Consider the following 13,885-nt stretch of genomic DNA (forward strand, 5'->3'; position numbering starts at 1 on the left):
TGCCCACACAACTTGGGAGGGCCCATCTGCTTTACTGAATCCACCAATTCAAAGGCTAATCTCATCCAGAAACACAGGAAAAAATGTTTAATCTGGGTACCCCAAGGCCAAGTCAATTTAACACATAAAATTAACCATCATCAAACCTTGAGTTGATATTTATTAAAAGCACACATATTAAAAAGAAAAATGTGAGTTAAAGTATATCCCTGACAAAGTAAGAAAATAAAATAAAATAAAATCTCATAAGATTTAACTTATAGGGTACTTTTAGTTCAGTTCCCCATGATGAATGTTAACTTGTCATTCTCACGTGAGTGGTATATGAACATACCAGCTCTACTATCCGTGATCTTGTCAAATGCACAAATTTCCCCTTGCAGTGCACACCCCTGCTCCTGTGGCTCTACCTTTCCCTACCCTATAGCCTTACGGGACCATTCTTCATTCTAGTTTGAGAACACACCACGCCTGCTATGGTCTGCCATCTCATTCATGGGAGCCCATCTTCTGGAAGAGCTATTCTCCTCTCCCCACTGCTGCCCCTTCTTCACCCAGCAGACCCCTGTGGGTCTGGCTTACTCTCCCTTTCTCCTCGAAGCCTCTACTGGAACTCCACGGACCTTTGTCCATAGCACCTTGCTGGTATCAGCCGATATCTCTTCAGTGTCTTTCCAGCCCACTGAACCAGAACACTAGCTTGTCTCATGAAGGCTCTTGCTTACAAGTAATAAGTAAAAGAACCCACTTAAAACAGCTTAATTTAAAGAAAAAAAAACTGGGGAGAGGGTAAGTATCAGAACCAGGGGAGTAAAGATTCAGAGGTACGTCTCAAAGGGAATGCAAAGGTAGGAAGTGAGCTGGGCCTCTGTGCAGGGCTGGAACCAGAAACTGAGTGCTGGGGCTCAGGCAGCTTCTCATGTGCAAGTGTCTGGCTCTGTCACTGCCTGTCTCTTCTTACCCCCATCGCTGCTTGCTTCCGCATTCCTCCTCTCTTCTTCTCTTCCACAGACCTCCACGTGCTCATGCTCCTACCGCCCCTTCCTTCACTGTAAGATATATACTATATCCCAGTTGAGCTGCCAGCAGAGACTGACCAGTATCCCTTGGGCCAATTTTAAATTCCAGTGGGAATCTACTCCTACCTGGCTCAGGCGTCCACTCTTAACTCAATGAGCTGTGGCCAGGATCAGAAGCCCTAGTACAGCAGTGCAGCCCAGGACACCTGACTCTGTCGCCAGACAGCCTGGGTTCAAACCCTGATTTCACCACTTAGAACCCATGTCACTCAGGGCAAGTTAATTGAACTTTTGTGTTGCAGTTTTTTCTATCTGTAAATTGGGGATCATGGAAGCTAACCCCTCATGCTAGTGTGAGGATTCAGTGGAATGTCATACATAAAGTGTTTAGCACGGTGCTTGGTGTGTGTCCTGGTGCACACAGCATCTTGGTGCCCGAACCCATGGGAATGGTGAAGGCGTAGAAGTCAGAGACATTGTTGGAGTTCTGTTAATGATGTCCCAGAGGGCAAGGGCTTGTTCATTTATCTTTATGTTTCCAGCAGCGTGCCTGGCACACAGAAAGTGTTTAATAAGAACGTGCCGGCTGAATGAGCAAAAGGGTTATGACTTGCATGTGGGCAGATTCAGGGGTCATTGCTGGATTCCTTTCAGCTTCTCACCGTCTGGGCCACTTCCCCTTGTTAGCCTCTTTAGGTCTTTTTTTGATAACCAGTGTGTCTGCATCACTTTTTGGCTTGAAACAGAATGCTGTTGATTCAAGAGAGACTGAAAAATTATAAAGAGGTGATGTGTGATTTATGCTACTGAGAAGTTGGAGGAAAATACTGAAATGTTTTTCAGTATTTGTAAAGAAGTTAGAAAAGAGGGGAAAACTTCCCAGTACATATAAAATAGGAGACAATAAGATAAATTAGAACTGAACTTCCTAAATGTCATTTAGAAGATGAAACGCTCAACTCTGACAACAGGCACTAGTCCAAGCTGCAGATGAGCACTGTGACAAAATGGCTCGGAAAATGCCCCTCTCCAGGATGGCTTGTAGTCCGGGAGCATATCACCAAGAAGCATGGAGAACACTAGGCTTTCCAGTTATTTCTCAAGCTTCCTGGTTACATCAATTACACGCACCCCTTTTGTATCTTAGGACTGTTTCATCTCACACATACACAAGAAAAAGCGCCTCCTTTCACTTCCAGCCAGAGGCAGGTGCAGAGCTATAATTGCAAAGCCAGGATAAGCTCCTGAAGGCAGAAGCCAGGCCAGTGAGATGGTCAAAGAAATAGCGTGAACCCTAGCACACACCAGCCCCAGAGAGGTAGGGAGTGTGCCTGCCTTGTTCCCAGCTGTTCCACGTTCAGCAGAATGGTTTATGCTTAGTAGGCACTCAAAAATGTGGTCCAGTGAATGAAAGACAGACAAGGCAGAAAGGAAAATCATGATGTAATCATATCTGCTCTAAAAATCCTCAATGAGCGAATTGTAAAAAATGTGAAAAAAAAATTATAAGACTAGTTAGACCTATAATGTAGGCACTGGCTTTTGGAGACCAAAGTTATCTTTTAATCTTGTCTTTCTTCCCTGGGATTTTTGGGAAGAGACTGCTCTCCAGAGCAGTGGTTTCCAGATTTATTAGGTCATGAAACCCTATTGGTAAAATTTGTGGATCATGCCATGTAATCCAGTGTATTTATTCATAAACCGTACATTTGTCCCACTGCACTAACATACTGTATACATTATAAAGCATCTTTAAAGATATTAAAAAGGAGTGCTATAAATGAAGTTTCCAATGCTCTGCTGCTCGTGATGACTTTATATTTTCTGCCTACATCACAAAGCACCACAGTTACTTATTGATAGATTCAACATTAATGATCATGGTTGTAAATCCATATTTTCAAGCAGTCTTCTACATCACATCAGCATTTCTTGGAACTCCCGTCAGGTCTGACTAGTTAATCATAGTTTTGGCTTTATGAATGACAAAGAGCCCTGTGAGTTGGGTAAGTATTGTTTCTGCACTTTCTTGGAGTACACTTGTGCGTGGATTATCCCACTGCTTCTTTTCAGCAACATTTTGAGTCATTGTATCCTATCCTGTGGTATGATTTGTTAATCCAGTTAGCTGGTGTGCACGTGTGTGCACAAACACTGCAGCAGAGGAGCTTGCAAGTGTGGGCCCTGCTCCGCCCTTCCACCTTTTGTGGTGTCCCTGCCTCCCCACAGGAGTCTCTCACATCATGTGTGGCCCTGACTGCCCCTCATGCAGAAGCATAATGCTTCCGGGTCAATCCCTGTACTACATATGACAAAGCTTAATTTTTTTTGTATTTCTTAGGTAAAATAGAAATTTGAATGTTACTTTCCCATAACCTTGTGGGTTGATTTGGAGCCCCCGTACCTATGCTGTGTGAGGGGTGATGTTGCTTTGTAGCCTTCTTCTCCCTCTCTAATGCCCCCCATATGTTGTGCCCCTCAGACATCTGGAGACAAGAAGCGATCTGGCCACAGTGACAGCAATGGCTTTGCCGGCCACATCAACCTCCCAGACCTGGTGCAGCAGAGCCATTCTCCGGCTGGGACCCCGACCGAGGGACTGGGGCGTGTCTCTACCCATTCCCAGGAGATGGACTCTGGGACTGAGGTAGGTGCCAGGCAAGAGCTGACATGGCAATTCTGTTCTCCTTCGGGGGATTTGAAATCCTGCTTTCTTCAAGTTTGAGGCTTTGCCAAGCTCCCTGAAATATGTTTGGTTGGTTTCTACTGTAGAGTTACTTATGCAGATACTCAAATAGAAAAATCATAGAAACAGTGTAGTAGAAAGTTCTCAGATATCGTCTGGACCCATACCTGTTTTTACAGATGAGAGTCCTGACTTTCAGAGAGGTTAACTGACTCACCCAAGGCACACAGCTGGTTTGTAACAGATCTAGGACCAGACCTGGGACCTCCTATCTCCCAGGCCAGAGATGGAAACTTCAGGCTACAGACATTTCAAGGCCAACAGTTAAAGTTCATATTTACATTAATTTAGTCAGACTAAGTTTGACTTACATAAAACAGGGTTGAAAGATTTGTTTATGAAAAATAAGTTAATAGATAAGTTCTTAAAGTGTCATCTTACTAAACTCCTAAACTCCAAAATAATATCTCATTATTTTTCCTTTATAGAAATAGACCTAGGGAAAAGCCTGAATAAACACAATCCATTAGGTAGTGCTCATACACGCCACTGATAGAGACCAGTTGGATGAATTCATGTGTTTCATAAATAGTCTTACGAATCACCTATGAGGCCCTAAATGCTTTTATAAAGCATATGAACTGTTGTTTCTGACATTTTCCACACACGAAGTTTTTTTGTAAGTTTTTTGGATTCTAAAGTTATAGAGCAGATGAGTTTTGCATACCCCCAAGGGAAAGAACACAGAGGCTTACTGGAAAGTGTGTGGCAGCCTATTGTGACTTCATGCAGTCTAGGCAGGCATTTTCTTTTTTTTTTTTTTTTTTTTTGAGACAGAGTCTCACTTTGTTGTCCAGGCTAGAGTGAGTGCCGTGGCGTCAGCCTAGCTCACAGCAACCTCAAACTCCTGGGCTCAAGCGATCCTCCTGCCTCAGCCTCCCGAGTAGCTGGGACTACAGGCATGCGCCACCATGCCCGGCTAATTTTTTATATATATATCAGTTGGCCAATTAATTTCTTTCTATTTATAGTAGAGACGGGGTCTCGCTCTTGCTCAGGCTGGTTTTGAACTCCTGACCTTGAGCAATCCGCCCGCCTCGGCCTCCCAAGAGCTAGGATTACAGGCGTGAGCCACAGCGCCCGGCCTAGGCAGGCATTTTCTATGGAACACCTCTGTCGGTACCAAAGAGAAGCCCACAGGGTTGAAGAACCCTGGTTCAAACTCTGCTGCCACCCGAGCTCTAAGTGGGAATCTTAGTACCCACTCCACCCCATTCACAGACATCTTCTAAAAATCACAGGAGAGAATGTATGTTCAAGTGCTCTATTTGAGAGCGGGAATCCTACCTTGAGGAGACTGAAATGGTCTTGATTTCATAGAATAGAGGGAAAATCTTGAATTAAATCATATTGGCTCTTTGTGGTTTTTTTTTTTTTTCCTTATTATGTTTTAGGGATCTTGGATGTTGGTTTTATTTTTAAATAAAAACCTAAAAGCAAAACTAAGAACCTTTACTTACCAGACATTTATCTGAAAAAAAGAGGCACTGCTTATGCTGAGTACAGGTGTCTTTGTGTTGTCAAAATGATGTGTGTAGTAGAAGGAATAGAGAGGACAAATGGGGAGGTGGTTATTGCAGTTCCTTCAGCAAAACTCAGATGTGGAGTATTGTGATGTGAAGCCCTGATACTGAGTTTCCTGTTCCCTAGTCTAATTCTCACTTCATTTCTTCAAGGTGCTATCCAAGCCCTTAAGATTCATTTGTTCATAATAACTATGCTTTTAAGGTGAATTGCCCTCAAACCTGGTATCTTCATGAAGCTCCCAAATAGGGCATGTAAATATAAGTATCCTTCTAAGAAAATTACTATGGGAAGGAAAAAAATCTTCAATTCCTGGTTGAAATCATCTCTGCATTAAAGATTTTAAAGGTTTTGGAGCCAACACTAATCCACTTGCATTACCAGGCCACAGTGGAAGGGCTCAAACTGCTCTCCTGCCTCCCCTGAAAAGGAAGCCTCTTGGGTTGGCTGTGTGTTCAGGATGAGGTGCTGCCGTGTAGATGTGCTTCCTTAGTTTATTGCCACTTGTGTCAGCTTTCCATATGGACAGTTTGGTCAATGTGAGATTGCTTTTACTGAAAGGGAGAGGCAAGCTGTGTCACCACAATGATCTTATAGATATTAAGGTGCCACATATGGCCCAAAATGTAATTTTCTCACTGCACCCCTTGCAGTCTGGGAATTAATGAAACCCTACAAATGCACAATGGCTAGTGAGTAACCAATACCAGGAGAAGCTCTGACTAAGGGGCTGGAGTGGGAACAACTGAAAGGATTGAAGAGTCTGTAGTCACTTTACAACCCGAGCAAAGTATTGTTAGCATTGGCTAGTTCTGCAGCATGTATTTATCTGCTCTTCTTAATCTTCTTGCTTACTGATTAGTATGGCATGGGGAGCAGCACCAAAGCCTCCTTCACCCCGTTTGTGGACCCCAGAGTGTACCAGACATCTCCCACTGATGAAGACGAAGAGGATGAGGAATCATCAGCCACAGGTGAGCTAGATGGCCCTGTGTTTTAGAAACAGCTTTGTTTTCCTTTCTGGCATGGCCTGACAAGGAAATTAATTATCAGTTCAATAATTAAGCCATTTACTACTTAGACACTGTCTTAAAAAGATTTTTTTTAATCATTATTTTTGTAGGACTCCTAAAACAAATTTCTTTCCATTTTCTTTTTTTTATCTCTCCCATTTTGCTCCTGGTAGGAACCCAGAGGTATCCAGGGACCCTAGGAAAAGCTGTTCCTCAGCGATCTCTGAACTTACCACATATTTCCCAAAAGCAATTTCTGGGTATAATGCTATGCATACAGTAGACACTTAATAAGTGCATGTTGCATTGTGCTGAGTTCTAGGTGTGTGCTTTCCACACAAAGGTCTGGCTGATTTAGAGGAGAGTCTTGCTTTCTAAACTTCTGCAAGTCATTAATCATCAAAGTCAGCTTAGGCTAATGTTTTAATTGATAATCTGGAATTTCAGAAAGTAAATCTTTCTTGCATATATTATAGGAGGTGAGTATGGTGTATTAAATTTTGTGATATTAATATCAATTTTCTAAACTGTCGATAAGCCTGTTTTGCTAATGAATAAAATACTTCTTCATTGAATGACTTACACTTTGTTCTACTAAAAAAAAAGTGTAAAATAAGTAGAGTTTGAGAATTTCTTTGCCTTTCCTATAATACAAACTAAACAAGGAGAAATCATAGTGTTGTGAAGCCCCTTCTCCATATCTCCATTGGTTATGTGTTAAGAGGCCACTGACTTCTCTGATTCTCTTTCTCAAAGCTCTGTTCACTAGCGAACTTCTTAGGCAAGAACAGGCCAAGCTCAATGAAGCAAGAAAGATTTCAGTGGTGAACGTCAACCCAACCAACATTCGGCCTCACAGTGACACACCAGAGATAAGAAAATACAAGAAACGGTTCAACTCAGAAATACTCTGTGCGGCTCTGTGGGGTATGTTGGTGCTTTTTTTTTTTACTACTCATTAATGAACTGACCCTCAACCACTAAAAGCCTGTGGATCTTATCATCAGAACACTGGTTGAATCTTGGCTTTTAGAGACCTGACTTAAGACCATCTTGACCTCAGGAGAAACTAAAATAGGTTTATATGTAGAAAGAGCTGATACTCTAGTGCTCAGGATGATAAGATCAGATTCAGAATGACCCTGTCACACAACAATGATAGGTAAAGCCAACAACAGAACCAGCCACCACACCCACTGTGTCCAGCACTGTATGATGTACCCCATGCTCATTCTCTGATCCATATAACATCCTGCAAGGGGAATGATGGCATTACCTTCATTTCACAGCTGAGAAACCAGCCCAGCATATTTTAGTGAATTGCCCAAGGCTATTACCACTAGCAATAGCAAGATAAAACTTAAAAAGAATGACAAATAATGATATCAGATGTCCCTTTTAGTTCAAAACATCAACCTGCAGTTCTTGTAGAAAAGATCTGCAGGTTTTAGCTGACCTCAGACTCAGTATAGGTGTTATGAGATTCTATCAAAGTCCTGGTCTGTGTTACTATAAATGTTTCATACAGTTCAAACAAGGTCATGGCCATCTGTATCCGACTAAAATACTAGGCTTCAGTTGGGGCACCATGATTTTAAAGGGATAAAAGCATTTGAGATATTAGCAGGGAAGAGTGTCAAGCCTGGAAACCATTTCCTCAGAGGTGTAATAAAGGTTCTGTCCTCTGGGGAACACACAGAAGAGAGCAAGATAGCCACGCTTAATATTGAAAGGGTTAATATGTAGATAAAGAGCAGACGTTCATGTTGCTCAGAAGATAGAAGTACAGTAGGTGAGAGAAGTTATAGAGTTACATATTCATGAGTATAGTACACCGCACAGTGAACCTCTCAATGTGTGTGTTGGGAGCAGATGTTTAATTTCTCTACAGACAAATTTTTAGGATTATAGCTATCAAGACAAGACCACATATCTACAATAACTTTTGTGATAGGGACTATTACATGAAGGTTGAGCTACACTAGATTTAGATATCTGAGACTCCTTTATAGTCAGTATTTCTGTAACTCTCGGGCTATTAACACCTCTTGAATTGGTTTATCATTTCCCTAAAAGAGGGCAGAACCTTGAGGGTATGAGGCATAAGATATTTAAATTTTGGTGTAAGAAGGAGGAGGGGCTTTTGTTCCAATGGGGCATGAAAATGGAAACTCTGCTATGTGTGGAAGGTAGGTAGGCTAGAAATCACTGCATGAATAGGGATGGGGATGAACCTTGGGAAGGAGAGAAGTAGATTTATAGGGAGAGCCAGAAAAGAGGTGGTTGTTACAGGAAGGGAATAAAGACTAATTGTGCTAGTTTTATAGCTGTGCCTAGGGCTCCTCTTGACAAGAACTCTCTATACCGAGTAGTAAATGACCAGATGTAATGAATGCTGCTACACTTTATAAAAGAAAACTGTAATTTCATTACCAGAGGGATAATGATTTGATTATCATGTCAGAGCTTCTACTTCTACACTCCCTACTGTAGTACCTCCTTGCCCATTAGTTTATATTTATAAGAAACAGTTTCTTAGGTTTTACAAATACCCCAAATGCAGAAGGTTAAAGCTAGTGAAAGTCAGTTTTGGGGTGCTTCTTAACTTTGCAGGTGTAAACCTTCTGGTGGGAACTGAAAATGGCCTGATGCTCTTGGACCGAAGTGGGCAAGGCAAAGTCTATAATCTGATCAACCGGAGGCGATTTCAGCAGATGGATGTGCTAGAGGGACTGAATGTGCTTGTGACAATTTCAGGTATGTTACTAGGATGACATATTCCCCAGGTCTGCACAGGTGGGAAAGGTGACCACCTCGTTTCTGAAGAAACAGTGAGCGCTGCCCTTCCCAGCCAACAAGTAATGCAATAGTTGTAGCGGAGTGAGATCGCCCACATTTTGTAGCAGCGTAGATTCTGACCTCCAAAAGGAAGTCCCTCACCTCTGCACTAAATCTGAATCAGGCAGACACATACCACAAAGGTTGTATATTTATAGACTTTTACCTCTATCAGGACTCAACAGGGATCTTTTTAAGTTGTCTACCCTCCAGTTATTATCATCTACTCTCAGATGTAGAATATCAAAATGTAGGTTTCCAGGAGGGAAATTTAGTAAGTAGAAATTGTCTCTGGTCTCTTCCCACAAGAAATTCTCTTGTTTATACTTCACTGATGTCTTAACAGGTCCAGCTGGCCCCTTGGGTGACCAAGTCTGCAAAGAGATTTGAGTGTAGAAATTATTATTGCTGTGCTCTATAACTTTCTGGTTCCCATAAATAGCTTTAAAAAAGAAAAAAAAAAATGGAGACTAAAGTGAAGGCCTTGTTACTGACAAGTTAAAAATGTAACCAGAAAGAGAAAAGTTTTACTGAAAGAGAAGTTTTTTCTTTCTGATGGTATTTAAAGGAGTTTGACAAATAACATCCTTCTTTTCCCCTCCCGTTCCATCCGGTGTGGAACCAGCCACACTACTGTACTTTAGAACCATCTGGGGAGATGTGAAAGTTCAGGCTGTACCCAGATCAGGGTCGGAATCTCTGAGGGTTGTGGCCGAGGCATCAGCAGCTTTCAGAGCTCCTGAGGTGCTTCCATTGTGCAACCAAGTTTGAGAACATGGCTCAACGCTCAACTGTTGCTTCGTAAACAGACAGTGCAGGGACACTGGTTTGAACCTTGAAGAAAGTTTAACTCTTCGGCTGTACTTCTATTTTAAGAAAATGCTTTCACTCAACACCACAACTTTTTCTTTCTTTCACCTTTCCACTGAATGCTCAGAGTTTCATCTCTTTTTATTCTTTCCAAAGAAGGGTTAACCAGCTGGCTCTGTGCCACAGTGGAGTTCTAGTGACCAAATAAGCCCATTGGACTTCTAGTGACCAAATAAGGGTTAACCAAGTAAATTCTTCCTGTATTATAATTTGAGTTTAATTCCACATAGTCCTTTGTTCTGGTTAATTACTTTCTGGATTGCTGTACTAGCAAACCAAAATTAAAACTACACATCTGCCCATCACCTACCAAAAGTGGAAATGCAATCAGAAATTTACATTCGGCTTCATTATGTTGTTAGTGACACATCCTCACTCTTAAGAGTGTAACCATTTCCTCTTATCATGAGGCACAGATGGGGAGGAGAGAAAATGAAAATAGGAGCCAAAGATTGTTGAACTGCCCTCCAATCCATATTAGCATAGAAAGGAAGATGCACTGGCTCTTCTGCCTACCCTAGCTATTATGATCAACACATTTTCTAGGCTCTGGTTACAAAAATGAATACTAACTGCACTGTGATTCCCTTAAAAAGAAGAATAAGTTTAAGTTATGAACACTCTCTCCTGTCAAATCCAGTGTGCAGTGCTTTAATGAGTTCTATTCTTCTGTTATATCTTTAAAATATAAAAACATCTTTAAAGCCTAAGATAAATGAATGGAAAATAAGCATCCCAAAAAGGAAACCCACAGGGCCAAATTTTTCATTAGTTAGGAAGAGTCACCCCAATGGACATTTTCTTATCTGGTGCTCAGATAACCTAATGGACTATATTAAATTTCACCCCTTGTATACTCTTCAATATTGTCCAGATATTTTCTTGTCATCCTATGAAGTCTTTACTCTCCAAGGTCACTTTACCAGGGATAACTTTAAGTTTTCTTTTTGTCTACATCTTATTTTCCTTTTCTATTTTGCTTGGTATTCCTTTCAGTAACTTTGCACCATAAACTTGTCCAGTATGATTTTCTGAACCCAAATCAACTCCATTGGACTTGTTTCCTTTTAAGATTACATTTCTTTGCTAGTTATGAAATAAAACTACTACCATCTGTCATCTTTAAAGTAATATAAGAAATAAGAGATTCTCCATTAACATCTGCTGTTGGGTTAGAAGGTGAGGGAAAGACAGGTGCACATAAGTATGCCCAAATGTCCAGTTGTCAACACTCCTTCATGTGATTAGATTTAGAATGTTCTGGAACTCTTGGGTCTTTCTGAGTTCAGCAGGCACTGCTCTTTGCATTGCAAAGAAAGAATAAGTAAGAGGAGCATGCTCAAATGAAACACCACCTGAAGATAAAGACATCGTAATTTTGTGATGTGTCCAAAACACTTGGAGCTATTTTGACCAAGTTCTGGCAGAGACAGCACTTCAATGATGAAGTGCTGGGGACACTGGTTATTATGCTTTCACACATATGTGTACACAAATGTAAATAAAAATAAATTAAATTAAAATAGAGGTGGGGAAGGAAAGAGTAAGAGCTGTCATGGGGGCTTGAAATTAACGCTGTACTATTTCAACAGGAAAGAAGAATAAGCTACGGGTGTACTATCTTTCATGGTTAAGAAACAGAATACTACATAATGACCCAGAAGTGGAAAAGAAACAAGGCTGGATCACTGTTGGGGACTTGGAAGGCTGTATACATTACAAAGTTGGTAAGTCTCGAGACATGGAATTCTAAATTTGATGTGTTTACCCAGTTAGAATTACTTAGTTAAGTTTTGCTTAGTTTTTCCTATCACATATTGATGATACATGTGTGACCAGTTAAAGATGTTACTGGAACCTTAAATATACTTTTTAAAAAATATCAGATTGATGAAGTTCAAAAAGTGCGTTCAGAATAAAATCCTAGACTCCAATTTGAACATCTGTATCTACTGCCCTCCAAAGACCCAATACAATGACAAAAAAGAATAAACCTCCCTTTGCCATAAACCTACAAAGACAAAGGGATCAAGAGAGGAGAAGCCAGTAAATAAAATGTTAATAAAACTGAGCAAGAGTCTCTGGGTGGCTGGAAACAGACCTAGCATACCAGGAAATGCTAAATTCTAAATCTGCGGTGAGGAAAATTAGCAAAATCAATCCAGTCACTCGACAAATCCCAGAAAGGCCCAGGAATTGAGGCCCCAGAGGAACTGGAAGTGAAGGTGGTGGTGTAAGGTGGGACTAACTATATTTATAGGGGAATTGTTGGAAAATTGATGAGCAGCAAGTCCTCCAGAACCTAATCTCTACCCTTGGACAGGGAGACCAATACCCTTCCCCACTGCAACAGAAGATGAAGGTTTGCACGATGATGGGAATACTTGTGAGCACACATACACACACACATACACACACACATATGCACACTTCCCCTTCCACTATTTATCTCCCAAGGTGTTGGCAGCCGTGATTATACTACCAAGAATCAGGTTGAAAGATTTGTCTTTGGAGAAACTAAATGGCCAGAAAGAAAAGATGTATAAGTACTAACATTTGAAGTGCCATGGAAAAAGCTTGCTGGTTAACTAGCCTGAAGTGAAGCCCACCAGTTGATAAGCCCACCTATACCAGTGAATGGAGAAATCCACAAATATGAAGGAAACTTAAAGAAGAGAAACAAAGGACATTAGAAGAAACAAGGATAATGAGAATTAGAAGAAAATTTAAAAAGAAAGGAAGGAAGAAACTATAGTAACTTACAGAGATTAGAAAAATAATCTTTCTATAAAAGAATAAGGCTATTTTTTTAAAGGTGGTGGAGCAGGATGGGAAGAGGTCATTCATAGACAAAGAAAAAATTTTGGAAACTAAAATATATTGGCGGGAATAGAAAATGTAATAAAAGTGTTAGAAGATAAAGATAAGGAATTCTCCTAAGATCTAGAACAAAAAGAAAAGAACAAGAGAAAAGATTTAAAAAAATGAAAAGATCAGTTCAGATGTTTCAAAATCTAAGTCCTATGAGATTTAGAAAATAAGAAATTGAAGGGGAAGAAAATGTTGAAGAAAGAATACAAGAAGAGTTTCTAGAACCGAAGGCCATGAAATCCCAGATTGAAAGGATTCACTGAGTGAGTACCCCATATAGTAAATGAGAAAAAGACTCACAACAAGACTTATCAGTGTGATATTTCAGTACCCAGGAAATTAAATGATCCTTACAGCTTCTGCATTATAAGTAAATAAATAAACAGTTTACATATAATAGATCCAGGATCAGAGTGGCCTGGGACTTCTCAGCAGCAATACTAGAAGCTTAGCAGACAATGGCACAAGGCCTTCAAAATTCTTGAAGGCAAAATTATTTCCTACTGGTATTTTATAACCCTGTGTTAGGGTTCTCCAGAGAGGGATAACCAATAGGAGGTATTTATTTACTGATTTATCTATCTACCTATAGAGAATTATTATAAGGAATTGGCTCATATAATTACAGAGACTGAGAAGTCCCAGTATGGTAGTCAGCAAACTATCTATCTATCTACAGAGAATTATTATAAGGAATTGGCTCATATAATTGCAAAGACTGAGAAATCCCAATACCTGAAGTCAGTAGGCTGAAGACCAAGAGAGCCAATAGTGTTAGTCCAATCCAAGCCAGAAGGCCTGAAAACTAGGAGAACTGATGGAGCAGTTATAGTCCAAACCTAGTAGGCTCAAGACCCAAGAAGAGCTGATGCTTCAGTCCAAGTCCAAAGGCCAGAAAAGACTGATGCCCCAGCTCAAATAGGCAGGAGGACTCAGCCTTTTTGTTTTATTCAGATCTTCAATTGATTGCATGAGACCCACCCACATTGGGGAGGGCAATCTGC

The 13,885-nt window shown here is 40.7% G+C and overlaps 1 protein-coding gene across 4 annotated transcripts in view; it reads left to right on the forward strand.

Moving 5' to 3' along the window:
• TNIK (TRAF2 and NCK interacting kinase) overlaps window positions 1-13,885 on the forward strand; it is a 380,956-nt gene that overhangs the window by 345,260 nt on the left and 21,811 nt on the right. For all 4 annotated transcript variants that reach the window (XM_012736386.3, XM_012736389.3, XM_012736387.3 and 1 more), the window contains 5 exons: window positions 3,502-3,666; window positions 6,152-6,263; window positions 7,059-7,229; window positions 8,916-9,059; window positions 11,603-11,737. In XM_012736386.3, the coding sequence (XP_012591840.2) occupies window positions 3,502-3,666; window positions 6,152-6,263; window positions 7,059-7,229; window positions 8,916-9,059; window positions 11,603-11,737 (727 nt within the window). The remainder of the gene's footprint in view (window positions 1-3,501; window positions 3,667-6,151; window positions 6,264-7,058; window positions 7,230-8,915; window positions 9,060-11,602; window positions 11,738-13,885) is intronic.

Source organism: Microcebus murinus, chromosome 1, assembly GCF_040939455.1.
Source record: "Microcebus murinus isolate Inina chromosome 1, M.murinus_Inina_mat1.0, whole genome shotgun sequence".
In the NCBI taxonomy this organism is placed as follows: domain Eukaryota; kingdom Metazoa; phylum Chordata; class Mammalia; order Primates; family Cheirogaleidae; genus Microcebus; species Microcebus murinus.